This window comes from Pseudophryne corroboree, chromosome 6 (assembly GCF_028390025.1).
Source record: "Pseudophryne corroboree isolate aPseCor3 chromosome 6, aPseCor3.hap2, whole genome shotgun sequence".
Lineage (NCBI taxonomy): Eukaryota > Metazoa > Chordata > Amphibia > Anura > Myobatrachidae > Pseudophryne > Pseudophryne corroboree.
In genome coordinates, this window is record NC_086449.1 from 67,320,632 (window position 1) to 67,340,645 (window position 20,014).

A 20,014-nucleotide genomic window follows, 5' to 3' on the forward strand; every position below is an offset into this window, starting at 1 on the left:
CACGGTGTTACCAGAGCGTCCACAGCTATTGCCTGAGGGTCCCTTGACCTGGCACAATATCTGTCTAGTTTTTTGTTGAGGCGGGACGCCATCATGTCCACCTTTGGTTTTTCCCAACGGTTCACAATCATGTGGAAGACTTCTGGGTGAAGTCCCCACTCCCCCGGGTGGAGGTCGTGTCTGCTGAGGAAGTCTGCTTCCCAGTTGTCCACTCCCGGAATGAACACTGCTGACAGTGCTATCACATGATTTTCCGCCCAGCGAAGAATCCTTGCAACTTCTGTCACTGCCCTCCTGCTTCTTGTGCCGCCCTGTCTGTTTACGTGGGCGACTGCCGTGATGTTGTCCGACTGGATCAGCACCGGCTGACCTTGAAGCAGAGGTCTTGCTAGGCTTAGAGCATTGTAGATGGCCCTTAGCTCCAGGATATTTATGTGAAGTGATGTCTCCAGGCTTGACCACAAGCCCTGGAAATTGCTTCCCTGTGTGACTGCTCCCCAGCCTCTCAGGCTGGCATCCGTTGTCACCAGGACCCAGTCCTGAATGCCGAATCTGCGGCCCTCTAGAAGATGAGCACTCTGCAACCACCACAGGAGAGACACCCTTGTCCTTGGTGCCAAGATTATCCGCTGATGCATCTGAAGATGCGACCCGGACCATTTGTCTAGCAGATCCCACTGGAAGGTTCTTGTGTGGAATCTGCCGAATGGGATTGCTTCGTAAGAAGCCACCATCTTTCCCAGGACCCTTGTGCATTGATGCACTGAGACTTGGCCTGGTTTTAGGAGATTTCTGACTAGTTCGGATAACTCCCTGGCTTTCTCCTCCGGGAGAAACACCTTTTTCTGGACTGTGTCCAGGATCATCCCTAGGAATAGAAGTCGTGTCGTCGGGATCAGCTGCGATTTTGGAATATTGAGAATCCAACCGTGCTGGCGCAGCACTATCTGAGATAGTGCTACTCCGACTTCCAACTGTTCCCTGGATCTTGCCCTTATCAGGAGATCGTCCAAGTAAGGGATAACTAAAACTCCCTTCCTTCGAAGGAGTATCATCATTTCGGCCATTACCTTGGTAAAGACCCGGGGTGCCGTGGACAATCCAAACGGCAGCGTCTGAAACTGATAGTGACAGTTCTGTACCACAAACCTGAGGTACCCTTGGTGAGAAGGGTAAATTTGGACATGTAGGTAAGCATCTTTGATGTCCAGAGACACCATATAGTCCCCTTCTTCCAGGTTTGCAATCACTGCTCTGAGTGACTCCATCTTGAATTTGAACCTTTGTATGTAAGTGTTCAAGGATTTTAGGTTTAAAATTGGTCTCACCGAGCCGTCCGGCATCGGTACCACAAATAGCTTGGAATAGTACCCCTTTCCCTGTTGTAGGAGGGGTACCTTGCTTATCACCTGCTGGGAATACAGCTTGTGAATGGCTTCCAATACTGCTTCCCTGTCTGAGGGAGACGTCGGTAAAGCAGACTTTAGAAAACGGCGAGGGGGAGACATCTCGAATTCCAATTTGTACCCCTGGGATACCACCTGAAGGATCCAGGGGTCCACTTGCGAGTGGGCCCACTGCGCACTGAACTTCTGGAGATGGGCCCCCACCGTGCCTGAGTCCGCGAGTAAAGCCCCAGCGTCATGCTGAGGACTTTGCGGAGGCGGGAGAGGGCTTTTGTTCCTGGGAACTGGCTGTTTGTTGCAGCCTTTTTCCTCTCCCTCTGCCACGGGGCAGAAATGAGGCGCCTTTTGCCCGCTTGCCCTTATGGGGACGAAAGGACTGCGCCTGATAATATGGCGTCTTCTTAGGTTGAGAAGCTACCTGGGGTAAAAATGTGGATTTTCCAGCCGTTGCCGTGGCTACCAGGTCTGATAGACCTACCCCAAATAACTCCTCCCCCTTATAAGGCAATACTTCCATGTGCCTTTTAGAATCCGCATCACCTGACCACTGCCGCGTCCATAAACCTCTTCTTGCAGAAATGGACAGCGCGCTAACTCTTGATGCCAGTCGGCAAACATCCCTCTGTGCATCACGCATATATAGAAATGCATCCTTCAAATGCTCTATAGTCAATAATATACTGTCCCTATCTAGGGTATCAATATTTTCAGTCAGGGAATCCGACCACGCCAGGCCCGCACTGCACATAATAATACTTTATTGTCATCAATAGTTCAGAAAGAAATGCATGAACAATCAACGAAACTAGAAAGCAAGCATATACAGAGACCATAAGAACAGAACAAAAGAGCACTCCAGGCTGAGGCGATTGCTGGTCGCAGTATAACACCCGTGTGAGAGTATATACATTTTAGGATATTCTCCAGCTTTCTATCGGCAGGTTCCTTTAGGGCGGCCGTATCAGGAGGGTAGTGCTACCTGTTTAGACAAGCGTGTGAGCGCTTTATCCACCCTAGGGGGTGTTTCCCAACGTGCCCTATCCTCTGGCGGGAAAGGGTACGATGCCAATAACCTTTTAGGAATTATCAGTTTTTTATCGGGGGAAACCCACGCCTCATCACACACTTCATTTAATTCCTCGGATACAGGAAAAACTACAGGCAGTTTTTTCTCACCAAACATAATACCCTTTTTAGTGGTACTTGTATTATCAGATATATGCAATACATTTTTCATTGCTTCAATCATGTAACGTGTGTCCCTAGTGGAAGTCACGGTTGTCTCCTCATCATCGACACTGGAGTCAGTATCTGTGTCTGCCATTTGAGGTAACGGGCGTTTAAAGCCCCTGATGGCGTTTGAGACCCCTGGACAGGCACAAGCTGAGTAGCCGGCTGTCTCATGTCGTCAACTGTCTGTCGTAAGGAGCTGACACTGTCACGCAATTCCTTCCACAAGCTCATCCACTCAGGTGTCGACTCCCCAGGGGGTGACAACTGTATAATAGGCAATTGCTCCGCCTCCATCTCATTTTCCTCCTCAAACATGTCGACACAATCGTACCGACACACCGCACACACACAGGGAATGCTCTGATAGAGGACAGGACCCCACTAGCCCTTTGGGGAGACAGAGGGAGAGTATGCCAGCACACACCAGAGCGCTATATATATACAGGAATACCACTATAAAATGTGTTTTTCCCTTTATAGCTGCTGTTAGTATAAACTACTGCGCCAAATTAGTGCCCCCCTCTCTTTTTTACCCTTTTCTGTAGTGCAGGACTGCAGGGGAGAGTCAGGGTGACGTCCTTCCAGCGGAGCTGTGATGGAAAATGGCGCCCGTGTGCTGAGGAGATAGGCTCCGCCCCCTTCTCGGCGGCCTTTTCTCCCGCTTTTTAGGTGAGTTCTGGCAGGGGTTAAAATATACCCATATAGCCCTGGGGGTTATATGTGGTGTATTTATGCCAGCCAAGGTGTTTTACATTGCTGCTCAGGGCGCCCCCCCCCTAGCGCCCTGCACCCTCAGTGACCGGAGTGTGAAGTGTGCTGAGTAACAATGGCGCACAGCTGCAGTGCTGTGCGCTACCTTGTTGAAGACTGATGTCTTCTGCCGCCGATTTTTCCGGACCTTTTCTTGCTTCTGGCTCTGTAAGGGGGCCGGCGGCGCGGCTCCGGGACCGAGCTCCGAGGCTGGGCCTGTGTTCGGTCCCTCTGGAGCTAATGGTGTCCAGTAGCCTAAGAAGCCCAATCCACTCTGCACGCAGGTGAGTTCGCTTCTTCTCCCCTTAGTCCCTCGATGCAGTGAGCCTGTTGCCAGCAGGTCTCACTGAAAATAAAAACCTAAAACTAAACTTTTCACTAAGAAGCTCAGGAGAGCCCCTAGTGTGCACCCTTCTCGGCCGGGCACAAAAATCTAACTGAGGCTTGGAGGAGGGTCATAGGGGGAGGAGCCAGTGCACACCAGGTAGTCCTAAAGCTTTTACTTTTGTGCCCAGTCTCCTGCGGAGCCGCTATTCCCCATGGTCCTTACGGAGTTCCCAGCATCCACTAGGACGTCAGAGAAATACAGCCGATTTCCTTGCAGGCTTTAGTTACTTCAGAAGAACAGTCCTGATAGAGCAGTCATTTAGAATCATTCCCAGACAGGTCGCGATGCTGATGCCTCTTTATGAACATAATTGAAGCAGAAAATCACCACATGGAGGCGCTTATTATGTTGGTCTTGCAGAGGACCAATGTAACAAGCACACTCAATAACTAAATTGGTACAAACATCAGTAATCTCCAGCAAGGAAGGTCACATTCAGAAAATTATACCGTGCAGGTCCCTTTAAGGATTCTGGAAGCCCCACTACACACAGATTATGTGTGAAAAAAAATCTCCAAATAAGGTTAGAGGAGAGTCTACCGCCTGGATATCATGAAAGTTAGCACCAACTTTGCTTTCTGGGGTGTCCATATCCTGTCCCAGTTGAGTGACCTGAGAGGTAACTTAGAACTGGGCTGCCTCTTTCTGCAGTAATGGCTTCATAGTATCTGTTATAGCCTGAACAAGAACAGAATAGGTGATAGGAGGGTCTCCTGCAGATCAGGTCTAAGGTAGAGGAGAGTCTGGAGCCAGTAGCAGTGCATGGTGTTAGTTCCCCAGATGCTGCCGCCTTACTGGAATCCTGGCCCTTCCCAGCATTTATTCTGTGACTTGGGCAGCATGTAGAGGGAAAGGAACATTTCTATAAATGTCCCAGGGGGAGCACTGGGGTATTAGTGGCTGCAGGAATATGGATGCCAGATTCTGGCGGTATGAAAGTAGAGAACTGCAGAGGTAACATAATTCTAGGATCAGGCGTTCTTTACCACGAATGCCGGAACCGGAAGTCATCCCCCATAAATATAACATAAATGGAATGAAATTAGAGATTTGCTATTTACATACATGGCTGAAGTTTAAACATTAATAACAGGCTGAAATAAATACCTTTATTTAATAGACAGTATCAATCTGCTCACGTGATATAAATGGCAGGATGCATGTCAATATTGATTACAAATAAGGATATTAATCAGGAAACACATTACACTTTAAGATCAGTGTTTAATTCTGATTTGAATTGTATTAATTTCTGTAGATAGTTGAATACAATGTACATCCTGATGTCAAGTTCAGACTGAGTAATATTTATAGGTTTCATTTGGCAGAGAGCTAGCTATTTTACTGATAACTATTTAGACCAGAGGTCCTCAAACTCAGTCCTCGGGGGCCCACACGGTGCATGTTTTGCAGGTAACCCAGCAGGTGCACAGGTGAATTAATTACTCACTGACACATTTTAAAAGGTCCACAGGTGGAGCTAATTATTTCACTTGTGATTCTGTGAGACCTGCAAAACATGCACTGTGTGGGCCCCCGAGGACCAAGTTTGAGGACCTCTGATTTAGACAGATTCAAGTGAATAAGTATTGGAAGAGTAAAATATGAATCAAAATAATGTCTGAACACTAATTTATATAACGCCAATACAAGAATAAAGATTATTATGTTGAATCCTATGGGTGAGGATAATTGGGTCAACCTGTAAAATGTACAGTGTCTAGGTCGACCTTAAAATGTCAACATGGGAAAAGGGTCTACACGGAAAAGGTCAACAAGAGGGTTTTTTGGTTGTTTACTTAAATGATTGGAAACCACAATTAGTGCACCACGTCCCCTTGAATGGCTCTCTTCGACCTATTGACTGTTGACTTATCATCCGGATACCAAATCCTATTATTTGGTATCCGGATGATAGGTCAACAGTCAATACGTCGGAGAGAGCCATGCAAGGGGACTTCCATTGCACAGGTAAGGTATCATATAGTATTTAATACCTAATTAATCTCTATATGTTTATATATTTATTGAAATGGAATGCGTTTACCAATCGCATATTTAATACCTGCTAATCATATGGTGTCCCAATTGTACTGTGCAGGAACCCCCAATAAATAGAGACATAAAACTACCAAAGACCTGTAAGGGAATATAAATGTGACCTCATACCTTGATGGGAGTAAGACATGACTGATTTTTTTTATACAGCATGGATTTCAACATTCATCAATGGCGATATGTAATATTTTATCTTTTGACATTTAGATGTATGTCATTGGAACACTAATTCTCATATGTTCCATTTATGTATCGGACAGATTGTACATTATTGAAATGCTTATATGATGGAATAGATGACAAATAAAGAGTTTCTGGAAAAAGTATTATTCACTTTTTCACAATGTTTTCTATAATATAATATTTTGCTGGCCAGCTCTATATTGATTAGTATTTTAACCTAGTATTTTAAAATAGTGCACCCCTTGTGTACACTTCTTTCATTGTGATGTAACTGGTAAACTCGGACCCTATTACATACAGCCCTATATCCGAGATGAATCGTTAAATGTAAGAGGGTTGTGACTCTCCTTAAATAGGCGTATTCAATCCACCAACATTCCATGATATTATTTGTAGAGGATTAGGACGGGGGAATAAATTGGGGCTGAAATTGAAGACAGCATGGCTACTCACACCCCGACCAAGGGCAGAACAAACATGACAATAATAACTCAAAGGTTTCAGAGAAAAGGTCAGCGTCCTCCCTCCAGCCCCAAACTGCATTAGCAGTTTTAAATAAAGACACAGTAAACGTACAGGTGAATAGTGAAATATATTGCAACCATTTTTGCGAATAACTCAACACCATTTTTAAAAAGTTTCTTGAAAAACCAGAACAGTGGTGGGCACCATCTAGGTTTAGAGGTGCACACACAGAACATAAATCAATATGAATTGAACAAAACTATTACATCGTGGAAGTGCAACCTTCTGTGAACATTACCAGTTCTAACCCACTCAGGAGAATTAATCCCCATTCTTTCTAATAATAGATCTAAGAAATAAAAGTTTTTCTTGGGATCGTAGTGGTGACATATGGGACATAAAATATGTTTTTACCACTGAAAGGTCCGTGAAAAACAACAGAGTATCACTATCCACCACCCTGTTTTGCTGGGTAGAGCAAGGCAAATCTGATATTCTTGTTATGCAGGAATGTACAAATATCAGAGAATTGTTTGCATTTCTGAGTTACCATAGCAGAAAAGTCCTGAAAAATATCAGAGAATATTGGAGAGTGTGGTGCAGCGTTTTTGGAGGAAGCTTTTGCTTTTAATGCTTTATTGAAATAACTGGGAGGTTTAGGAGTCATGGCTTTGATAATGTATTTGTCCATGCCCGTTAAGTATTAACAACCCTGAAAAGACGAAGTGAAAGTCACCAGTACATTTTAGTACATATAAAATAAAACTTGGGTGGGTATAGTGAAAGCAAATTACCTAATACAGCGGTTACAGGAGCTGGGCCTTGTGAGAGGTACAGCTATGCGCTAAAGCGCAGTAGTCTACAGCCAAATGTCCCAGGCTATCTCAATAGAAAGGAGGGGTGTAGAGAAGAACCGGTTGGGTAAGAGACAGGGTAAGGAGTGAATGTTTAGATAGGGAAGGGACCACATACACGGAGTGGAGGTAAAAAGGGAAGTGAAAGACTCCAGGACTTCGTTGCCCCGTGGCCTGCTCCATCAAGAGGAGTAGGTAGGACAGATACCAGCCCAGCAACAGGATCCAGCCAGCTGCCATCCACCAGGTCACAGAAAGCTGCACAGGTGCAAAAGAGCTCTTATCTGTTCCAAGAAGCCCTGGACACCCCCTCGGTCTGCAGCAAAGAGTCAGAATCCTCCCATTCCGACCTCCTCACACAATCTCACTGCAGTTGAAAGAAACTGCACTGCCTGACACCAGGTGAGATATCCAGACAGTGAGACCACAAAACAGTCCTACGAGCACTTGAAAGCGATCATGCAGAGGCAAAACAGGTGCCACAAGCTCAGTAGGAGGTCGGTCAGCTTTCACTCTGCCGGGAAAGCTTAGGACTGCCACCTATTGCCCGAAAGCCGATAAGCATCCCTTTTTCCATCTCTGGTAAATTGCTTCTTTAACTCATGATTGCAACAAGTGATATATGGGCTTGGTAAACAATGTGCCCTCCTTGGGCTTATTTCATAACATGGAGTTAAAATCAACAATATGCTGTAACACATAGTAACCTGATATCAGCTAGTAGCAATCTACTGCTAGCAAATGCTATAATTTTACTGGTTGCTATAGTATACAGACAATCAGGGTTTTACTTCCACCATTTTACTAGAGCATATATTACTCATGATAGAATATATAGATATTAGGAAAAGAATAAGTAGGTGTAAAAGTGAAAAGATAAAGATGAAGGGGTATTTTGACTAAAGGTTATTTTAGTCAAAGTTACTGATTCACAATACCTTGAGTTCTGCATTTAAAAGGGCAATAGCCTTAATAGTCTGATTTTGTGTATTACTACTGCCCTTTAATATCAAGCGCTCAGACACAGAGAATCCATGGCTTTGAAAATTTGATGTTTAGCTAAAATAGGGCCCGATTCAACAAGGATCACTTGCTGGGGCTGGCCATCACAGGGAAAGGCCGCCCAGCATGTGACCTGCCGCCTCCACCCCCTTTGATGCAGCAGAAATTGCAATCACCTCGCAATTTCTGCTTCATTGCAGAAATTATGGATGCCTCTTGCCTGCGCCCACAGGAGGCCTGCCGCAATATTTTTGATCATGGTGGCTGCGTGACGTCACTCAGCCACCGTGATCACGCGCTGTCATACCCCCCGTTTACAGGCAACACCCCCGCAATGCTCTGTCTCCGCCTAGGATTGCCGGATTTGCGATCCAACCTGAATTAGCTCCATAACCTGTACGGTGAATGGGAGCAGCATACAATGTTCCTCTAAAAATATCCAGTACTTAAACCTGTATCTCTGCCAGTCATAGAGAGAGTACCAGTACGGATAGCAGCTGCTGAAACTTTCTACTGGACTCTACTAGTCCCAGTATCTGCACGAGTACTACAGCTGTATCTTACAGAGCTCAGTAATGGCAGCACTAACAGTTCCTAACAGAAGGACATTCCCAAAAGGAAAATGCCCAAAATTCATGTTGGCATTCCTCTCCTGACTTTAATAAAGGGTATGAGCTTCTACAAAACACTTGTAATAGTAAGAAAATTAAAATTACCTTTCTACGAAACATAATGGGGACAATTCAGAGTATAGAGTACAGCAAAAATAATTGAAAAAGTAACTTTTCAACTTGGCAAAAATAAATGTATTTGCACCCCTTGCATTGCAACATGGTTTGTCCAAGTGCAAAGTTACCTGCTTTCTCATGCTATACTCCCATTGCAGAATCAGGCCCATTGTCATGAAACAAGTTAACTTGTGAAACACGGGCCATATTCAAAGCCTCAGCGACTCCTCACGTGAGTAATGTGTTCTCTTCTAAGTAAAATACTACATACGCTCAGAACATGTTAATGCTTCTTTTTCCTGTGTATCAACTGATGTCTAACTAAATTTGAGCGATTGGTATAATACTTTCTACACACAAAACATTTAAAAGGCTTCTCTCCTGTGTGACCCCTTTGATGTCTAACAAGATTTGACCTCTCTGAAAAACACTTGCTGCATTCTGAACATTTATATGGTCTTTCTCCTGTGTGACTTCTCTGATGACTAACAAGCTGTGCCTTCTGGGAAAAACACTTGCTGCATTCAGAGCATATAAATGGTTTCTCTCCTGTGTGAATCATCTGATGTCTGTCAAGCTGTGACTTCTGGGAAAAACACTTTCTGCATTCAGGGCATATAAATGGTTTCTCTCCTGTGTGTGTCCTCTGATGACTAACAAGTTGTTGCTTCTCGGTATAACACTTGTTGCATTCAGTGCATTTAAATGGTCTCTCTCCTGTGTGACACCTATGATGACTATCAAGATGTGACTTCTGGGAAAAACATTTGCTGCATTCAGAACATTTATAAGGTTTCTCTCCTGTGTGTTTCGTCAGATGTATAACAAGTGGTTTCTTTTTGGTATAACACTTGCTGCATTCAGTGCATTTAAATGGTTTCTCTCCTGTGTGACTCATCTGATGTATAATAAGTTGATCCTTTCTGTTGAAGCACTTGCTGCATTCAGAGCATTTAAATGGTTTCTCTCCTGTGTGAATCATCTGGTGACTAATAAGAGTAAATTTCCGGGAAAAACTCTTGCTACACTCAGAACATTTAAATGGGTGCTCTCCTGTGTGATTCCTCTGATGGATGACAAGCTGTGATTTACGTGTGAAGGTTTTGTCACACTCTGAGCACAGATATGGTTTCTCTCCTGTATGAATCCTCTGATGTATGAGAAGATGTATTTTAGCTGCAAAGCGTAAGTCACACTCTGAGCACTGAAGTGTTTTCTCTCTTTTGTGCTTCATTTCTTTGAAGAGTAACAACTTAGTTACAGGTTCCTCCTATACTCTAAATAAATATGGCTTTTGTGAACCCTCCAGAGGCGTAAGACGAAATTACGTCCTTAGTTGGCTTGATCAGAGAACAACGCCCCTTCCACAATTCACCTGCAAAAAAATAAAAGTATGTTAACATTAAAAAGCCTGAAACTTACTGGCACAAACCTAATTTTTAGTAGAAAGTTTATACTGTATAAGAAACTTGATGTATATTTACATACCACAGCAAATATGACATAGTAACTTCGCATTATTTTTATTATGTTTACAAATTGTTGGGACCCCATTTCCAGTCAGATGTGCAGTATAGAGAACTATCTTCCTGCAACACTTTCAATCTTTATACAGTATAATCGACTGCTAAGGAAAATTATGTCATCACACTGGAATGTATCAACAGTTGGCATGAACTCTGACTTCCACCCCCTGTGTTAGAGATACACAGAAGAGTGATTGGTCAGTTACAGTCACAGGAAGGGGGTTGGTGGAACGTTTTGGGGTGGAGGAAGAGAGAAAAAGAGAGGGATGGTGGAGACACATGGGGGGGAAAAAAATCAAGGCAACACCGGCCATTACAAATAGTATATAACATAATACACACATTCTATTTATGTTCCATAAAGAACCACAGATGATAATAAATGCTACCAATCTGGTCACATCTGTTGTTATCTGATGCTCCAAAATGACCAGCATTTTCTATATAGAAAACCTTCAAATCATTCTGATCAGTATAAGGTGTGTAGAGGAAATATTTGAGATCACATAGAAGATTTTGATGTTAGAAAGACGGGCAGGTTTGGTTTTTGTGCTTAGGGAATATCAACAAAAATAGGAATTTAATACCTACCGTTAATTCCTTTTCTCCTAGTCCGTAGTGGATATTGGGGTCTTGTATTTTAGTACCATGGGGTAAAGATCGGGTCCACTGGAGCCTGGCACTTTAAAACATTATAGTGTGTGTGTGTGTGCGTGCTGGCTCCTCCCCTCTATGTCCCTCCTACCAAACTCAGTCTAGGAAAACTGTGCCTGAGGAGACGGACATAACATGAGAAAAGAAACAATACAACAGCGGTGAGGCAGAGGGTGCTAACCAGAACAGAGGATAGCAACACCAACCTAACCAGGATAGCACAGCTATCCCAACATAACGGGACCGTAACGCCGGTCCAACCAAATACTTACACAGGTAAGCAGGAACGAAGCACTGAGGCGGGCGCTCAGTATCCACTATGGACTAGGAGAAAAGGAATTACCAGTAGGTATTAAATTCCTATTTTCTCTTACATCCTAGTGGATACTGGGGTCTTGTACTTAAGCTCTATGGGGAAGTCCCAATGCTCCCAAACGGGTGGGTGAGTACTGAGACCCCTGTAAAACCACCTGACCAAACTGAAGGTCATCCTTGGCCAAGGTATCAAACCTACATAATTTGAAAAACATGTTCGAACAAAACCAAGTTGCAGCTCGGCACAATTGAAGGGCCAAGACACCCGGGGAAGACCCTACCGACCTCGTTGAGTGGGCCTGAATAGACGGCAAAGGCAGAGCCGCCAAAGTATAGGCCTGTTGAATGGTCAACCTGAGACAGTGAGCAATAGATTGCTTAGAAGCCGGCCGACCAATCTTGGAAGCATCGTAAAGAACAAACAGCGAGTCAGATTTCCTATGACGGGCCGTCCGTTTGACATAAATCTTTAGAGCCCTAGCCACATCCAAGGATTCAGTACCAACGGAAGCGTCAGACAACACTGGAACCACAATAGGTTGATTCACACTTTTGGCAAAAACTGAGGACGGGTTCGAAGTTCTGTCCTGTCTGCATGAAAAATCAAATAAGGGATCTTACAAGATAAGGCCCCAAATTCAGAGACACGCCTGGCAGACACTAATGCCAATAACATCACCGCCTTCCAGGTGAGAAATTTTAACTCCACCCTATGCAAGGATTTAAACCAGTCCAATTGGAGAAAGAATAGAACCACATTGGAAGTCCCACGGAGCCGCGGAAGGGCGGTTGCAGATGATGGACTCCCTTTAGGAAAGTCTGTACTTCAGGCAACATGGCAAGTTGTTTCTGGAAGAAAATAGAGTGCGCAGAAATCTTGACTTTGATTGAACATAGGCCCATAAGAAGAAAAAAACCAATTCTTAATTCCACGGGAGAAAACTTTCTACCCTCACACCAGGAAACATACTTTTTCCAGATACGATGATAATGTTTTGACGTAACCATCTTCCTGGCCTGGACCATGGTGAAAATGACTCGGGATGGAAGACCCTTTCTAGCTAGAATTTCCCTCTCAACTTCCAAGCCATCAAACGCAACCGCAGTAATTCTGGATTAACGAATGGACCTTGCTGAAGGAGATCGTTTCATAGAGGCAGAGGACAGGGATCCTCCAGAGCCATGGTTAGGAGGTCCGAGTACCACGCCCGTTGAGGCCAATCTGGGGTAATTAGAATTGCCTAAACGCTTTCCCTTCTTAGTCTTTTGAGAATCCTTGAGATAAGCGGTAGAGGAGGGAACAGGTAAACAAACTGGTACATCCACAGAGTCATCAGTGCGTCCACTGCAACAGCCTGTGGATCCCTCATTCTTGAACAGTAACGGCATAGCTTCTTGTTGAGACGAGAAGCCATCAGGTCTATCTGCGTACAGCCCCACCGATTAATTAACTGTTGAAACACCTGGGGATGTAGGCCTCATTTCCCCAGATGAAGGTCATGCCTGCTGAGGAAGTCTGCTTCCCAGTTGTCCACTCCTGGAATGAATGTGGCTGAGATGGCCCATGCGTTGGCCTCCACCCAGAGGAGAATTTTTGACACCTCTTGCATCGCCGCTCTGCTTCTTGTTCCCCCTTGTTGGTTTATGTACGCCACCGCCATGGCATTGTCCAACTGAAATTGGATCGCCTGATCCTCCAGTAGATGAGAAGCCTGCAGAAGTTCCAGGATGTTTATCGGCAGAGCAGATTCCTGTCTTGACCATGTCCTCTGGAAATGAGCCCCTTGGGTCACAGCCCCCCAACCCCGGAGGCTGGCATCCGTCGTCAGAAGAATCCACGAGTGGATGTTGAAACTCCTGCCCTCTACCAGGTGAGGAACTTGTAGCCACCACAACAGAGAAATCTGGGCTTTCGGAGATAATGTCACTACCTGATGCATGTAAAGGTGAGACCCCAACCATTTGTCCAGCAGGTAAAGCTGAAATACAATACAAGAATGGTAGGCCTCTACTGCACACTCAGCGCAATAACAATATATGAATATATACACACGTCCCTTTGTTCTTTTTCTTATTCTTAGATGCTGATGAATTCTTCTTAAAGATCTTCTGAAGACTTGATCTCTGTTTCGTGGACTCCAAAAATGTGAAATGGAAAATAAAAAATAACAGACACCAATGTGTAGTATTCTCTAATTTATATCAAGTTCTATGTTAATTGTCTTTATATTGTAGTCTTAACTCCAGCGTACCAAGACTCACACAGAATCAGAGTAGTATGTGCTCATAAAGGTATCTTTTATCTCTTTCAATCATCCAGTGTTCAATTCACCTTACAATGTGACAATACTGTGAAGTGCTATAGTGAAGAGCAGTCTGACTGGGAGCGTACCCTCAGACTCGCATAAAAAGTGCAGATTGCACACACATCTAGGTTTCTTTAGGGTGTCGCGTACTGCGTACCCGAACTCACACTGCCCGAAGAAGGATGACTCTCATAAAGGTATCTTTCAAAAATTGTAGACCCTCAGTTTCTTCTCCTCCCAGAATTCTTGTACATCAGTGTTACCGTGAAAAAATAAATACAGAAATACAATAATGTGTAGAACGTCCTTTATAGAATTTTTGAACAATTCTATAAGGCCAAAACCAACGTACCTAAATACAAAATTTATGCCAAAAGGAAGGACCCAGTTATGTCCTTCCTTATATTCCCTTTGTGTATAAAGCTCTATCGCAATGTGTAAAACCAAACAGTGAAAAAGGGATTTGTGAAAAACCAGGAGTCATATGGGATGCGTACCCCAAAACTCACAGAAACAATTCAGATGGTAAGTACATCAGAGTATCTTTCAGGTATTTGTGTAGCGTACCAGAACTCACACAATAGGATGACAAGTGACTCCTATAAAGGTTTCTTTTTGTCTTCTATTCTCCTCCCGTTCATATGCCTCCGTCCCTTCCGATTACATATGGGCTCAGTGGAACAAGGGAAAAGAAGAGAACGCAAAATTTGTGTAGAAAGTTCTGGGATATGTAAATAATATCACCGAAGATAATTCAATCAGAGCGTACCCCACTCACATAGATAGAGAGAGGTATACACATATCAAGGTATCTTTCATGTATTCTTAATCTCAAACAGATCAGATTTCATATGTAAGAAAAGGGACCTTCCATAAAGAATTGTTCACTCAAAGGATGCGTACCACAACACTCACAGAGGCAGGACAGGAATCAAACACATAATGGTATCTTTAGTGTGTATAATATCCCAAGAAATTCCGTACCCAGACTCACACTCTGAAGTGGAAGGTAGCTCCTATCAAGGTATCTTTTACTGTGTATTCAATGGGGTATATCTCCTTTCAGCTTATATCCACCCGAGAGGCATATATCCATAGGTTTTCCATAAAAAACAAATTTATTGATACAAACGGTAAAAGTCCATAGGATGGAGAACCATCCACATAAAAAACAGTCAATAGAAAAATAAAAAAATAAAAAATAAATAAAAAAATCGCAAATGTTCCAAAGAAATATATATGCAGGTAAAGATGGAAGTTGGCTACTCACACTCCTCGTGGCAATATCATCAACGCGTTTCGGTCATGTGACCTTTATCAAGATAATGTGGAGTGTGTAGGAGCCAAGTATTTAAAGAAGGAGTAGCCAATAGAATTCAGACAGGAAATGACATCAAGCAATTAATATAAACCGTATAAATTTCCCCTTTCAGAGATATAAAACAATTTCATTTATACTTCAAGGTGTTAGATTCAAACTATTAGATGTTCTTATACAGATACGATTCTTTGTCTTGACTTGCAATCCTCCAAATTGCAGTTTAATTGAAAAGATCGCGCCGGCCGGAAGTGTCTAACCGCCAGGACTGCTGGGAAACGTAGTTTTCTTGTATGTGTCCAGAATTTCAATGTTGTTTGACACGTGCGTTATCCGGAAGTGACGTCACACTGATGAATGCAAACATCCTGTTTCCGGGACTGCTGGGAAATGTAGTTTGGCCGTATTTATTTTGAGTGGCTTCACAGTCCCCGGAAACTCAGCTACGGGTGACAGCGGAAATGACGTCCATCGGGATTCTGGGAAGTGTAGTCCGGGCTATATGAATAATATAACTCAGATGATCCAGATCAAAGTTATCCCGTTCCGGTATCGCAACGTCCCAAACAGCTTAGACGAAAGGCATCATGGAACATGTAGTTTTATCGGAATTTCTACAATGAAATATATTATCAATATCATGTGGGATTTTTATACATAGAAGTATCACATTTCACATTAATTACAAGCCCCTGGTTATTATAAAGGACAACTTGAATATGATATATTAATATGAAGTAATATATATTATCGGTATCGTGTAAAATTTTTATACATAACGATATCACATTTCATATTAATTATAGACCCCTGATTATTACAACAGACATCTTGAGTATGTGGTAACAAAGCAGATAACGTCTTGTCCTTAAAAATATTCTTAAAAATATTCATTTGGACCATTCTTGCAAGTACTACTGGACTGATCACATGTTGCTGAGGTATATAGATATTAGATCTAAATTTATACAGAGGTGGTTCAAAAAAGTTTAGAAGTGGCTCAGAAAGGATAAATATTGGGATGTACACATGAAATCCTTATCTGGACATACATAACTAGATAATTTTACAAGAACCATTTTAGTTCGAAGTCACAGTTTAGTCCATTCGGACTTAGAGTATCATAGTTATATATACAGTTCATTTCCATTTTAGCTAAACTGTTTACTGTATCACTATTCCTCAAAGTGCTTTGCACGTGTCTTATGCCATAGAACCCAGTGATGCCAGAAATCAACGAATCATGTTTATTTTTACAATGAAGAGACAGGGAGTGTGTCTCTAATCCCTTCTTAATATTCCGGATATGCTCTCCCATCCGTACCTTAAGAGGGCGGGACGTCCTCCCTATGTAAAAAAGATTACATTTGCACCGAATAGCATAAATAATATTTTTAGTATCACATGTGATGAAATTTTTAATCTCCACATCTTTATTATTGATAGAGATTTTTTTAATATTACTGACCCCATCTCCCTTCACATTCCTACACCCTATGCAGCACCCACATCTAAAGAACCCTTGTGAGGTGATTCTTGTTGATGGGGGAGAGGGTTGAAAAGCACTTGATACTAACTTATTTTTTAGATTAGGGGCTTTACGGTATATATGAATCGGACTATTAGGTATCAAGGTACCAATCACAGGATCCTTTTTTAAAAGTTTCCAGTGTTTTTTCAACACCTGTTCAATTGATTTATGCTGTACATTATATTCCGTAATAAAGGCCCATTCAAATTTTTCATCTTTATGTTTCCGTTGTTTTGTTTTTGACAAAAGAGCTTTTCGTTCTAAAGTGCTACTTTTTTCCATGGCCTGATTCACTCTATCTATGCTGTAACCACATGTCTCAAATTTCTTGGACATATCTGCCGCCTGGATATGGAAGGTATCGTCTTTGCTGCAGTTCCTTTTTAGCCTGGTGAATTGGCTTATCGGAATGGAGTTTAACCAATTATCATGGTGACAACTCGTGGCCATGATATAAGTGCCACAATCTGTGGGCTTGGAAAAAGTTTTGGTATTAATTCTCTGGTTTTCTATGTATACTGTAATATCCAGAAAATCGATGGTTTGTTTATCCCGAACAAAGGTAAGTTTAATGTTTCTATCATTGGTATTTAAGAGTGTACAGAAACTATCCAATGAGTCAATCCCACCTCTCCAAATAAAAAAGATGTCATCTATATACCGCGCATATGTCACCAGGTTTGCCCCGAGCCCATCATTAGACCAGATGGTATCGGTCTCCCACAGCCCCATAAAGAGGTTTGCGTAGCTCGGGGCGAACCTGGTGCCCATCGCAGTACCCGTCTTTTGTACAAAAAACTGTTCTTTGAACAGGAAAAAGTTATTTTCCAGGATAAATTGTATCCCGTCCATGACTAGATCTAGTCATGGACGGGATACAATTTATCCTGGAAAATAACTTTTTCCTGTTCAAAGAACAGTTTTTTGTACAAAAGACGGGTACTGCGATGGGCACCAAGTTCGCCCCGAGCTACGCAAACCTCTTTATGGGGCTGTGGGAGACCGATACCATCTGGTCTAATGATGGGCTCGGGGCGAACCTGGTGACATATGCGCGGTATATAGATGACATCTTTTTTATTTGGAGAGGTGGGATTGACTCATTGGATAGTTTCTGTACACTCTTAAATACCAATGATAGAAACATTAAACTTACCTTTGTTCGGGATAAACAAACCATCGATTTTCTGGATATTACAGTATACATAGAAAACCAGAGAATTAATACCAAAACTTTTTCCAAGCCCACAGATTGTGGCACTTATATCATGGCCACGAGTTGTCACCATGATAATTGGTTAAACTCCATTCCGATAAGCCAATTCACCAGGCTAAAAAGGAACTGCAGCAAAGACGATACCTTCCATATCCAGGCGGCAGATATGTCCAAGAAATTTGAGACATGTGGTTACAGCATAGATAGAGTGAATCAGGCCATGGAAAAAAGTAGCACTTTAGAACGAAAAGCTCTTTTGTCAAAAACAAAACAACGGAAACATAAAGATGAAAAATTTGAATGGGCCTTTATTACGGAATATAATGTACAGCATAAATCAATTGAACAGGTGTTGAAAAAACACTGGAAACTTTTAAAAAAGGATCCTGTGATTGGTACCTTGATACCTAATAGTCCGATTCATATATACCGTAAAGCCCCTAATCTAAAAAATAAGTTAGTATCAAGTGCTTTTCAACCCTCTCCCCCATCAACAAGAATCACCTCACAAGGGTTCTTTAGATGTGGGTGCTGCATAGGGTGTAGGAATGTGAAGGGAGATGGGGTCAGTAATATTAAAAAAATCTCTATCAATAATAAAGATGTGGAGATTAAAAATTTCATCACATGTGATACTAAAAATATTATTTATGCTATTCGGTGCAAATGTAATCTTTTTTACATAGGGAGGACGTCCCGCCCTCTTAAGGTACGGATGGGAGAGCATATCCGGAATATTAAGAAGGGATTAGAGACACACTCCCTGTCTCTTCATTGTAAAAATAAACATGATTCGTTGATTTCTGGCATCACTGGGTTCTATGGCATAAGACACGTGCAAAGCACTTTGAGGAATAGTGATACAGTAAACAGTTTAGCTAAAATGGAAATGAACTGTATATATAACTATGATACTCTAAGTCCGAATGGACTAAACTGTGACTTCGAACTAAAATGGTTCTTGTAAAATTATCTAGTTATGTATGTCCAGATAAGGATTTCATGTGTACATCCCAATATTTATCCTTTCTGAGCCACTTCTAAACTTTTTTGAACCACCTCTGTATAAATTTAGATCTAATATCTATATACCTCAGCAACATGTGATCAGTCCAGTAGTACTTGCAAGAATGGTCCAAATGAATATTTTTAAGAATATTTTTAAGGACAAGACGTTATCTGCTTTGTTACCACATACTCAAGATGTCTGTTGTAATAATCAGGGGTCTATAATTAATATGAAATGTGATATCGTTATGTATAAAAATTTTACACGATACCGATAATATATATTACTTCATATTAATATATCATATTCAAGTTGTCCTTTATAATAACCAGGGGCTTGTAATTAATGTGAAATGTGATACTTCTATGTATAAAAATCCCACATGATATTGATAATATATTTCATTGTAGAAATTCCGATAAAACTACATGTTCCATGATGCCTTTCGTCTAAGCTGTTTGGGACGTTGCGATACCGGAACGGGATAACTTTGATCTGGATCATCTGAGTTATATTATTCATATAGCCCGGACTACACTTCCCAGAATCCCGATGGACGTCATTTCCGCTGTCACCCGTAGCTGAGTTTCCGGGGACTGTGAAGCCACTCAAGATAAATACGGCCAAACTACATTTCCCAGCAGTCCCGGAAACAGGATGTTTGCATTCATCAGTGTGACGTCACTTCCGGATACCGCACGTGTCAAACAACATTGAAATTCTGGACACATACAAGAAAACTACGTTTCCCAGCAGTCCTGGCGGTTAGACACTTCCGGCCGGCGCGATCTTTTCAATTAAACTGCAATTTGGAGGATTGCAAGTCAAGACAAAGAATCGTATCTGTATAAGAACATCTAATAGTTTGAATCTAACACCTTGAAGTATAAATGAAATTGTTTTATATCTCTGAAAGGGGAAATTTATACGGTTTATATTAATTGCTTGATGTCATTTCCTGTCTGAATTCTATTGGCTACTCCTTCTTTAAATACTTGGCTCCTACACACTCCACATTATCTTGATAAAGGTCACATGACCGAAACGCGTTGATGATATTGCCACGAGGAGT

The 20,014-nt window shown here is 42.3% G+C and overlaps 1 protein-coding gene across 4 annotated transcripts in view; it reads right to left on the reverse strand.

Annotated features, from left to right (window-relative positions):
* Positions 1-4,864: 4,864 nt before the first annotated feature.
* LOC134936154 (zinc finger protein 300-like) overlaps positions 4,865-20,014 on the reverse strand; it is a 58,412-nt gene continuing 43,262 nt past the window's right edge. For all 4 annotated transcript variants that reach the window (XM_063931072.1, XM_063931073.1, XM_063931075.1 and 1 more), the window contains one exon: positions 4,865-10,442. In XM_063931072.1, the coding sequence (XP_063787142.1) occupies positions 9,351-10,301 (951 nt within the window). In that variant the 5' untranslated portion in view covers positions 10,302-10,442 and the 3' untranslated portion in view covers positions 4,865-9,350. The remainder of the gene's footprint in view (positions 10,443-20,014) is intronic.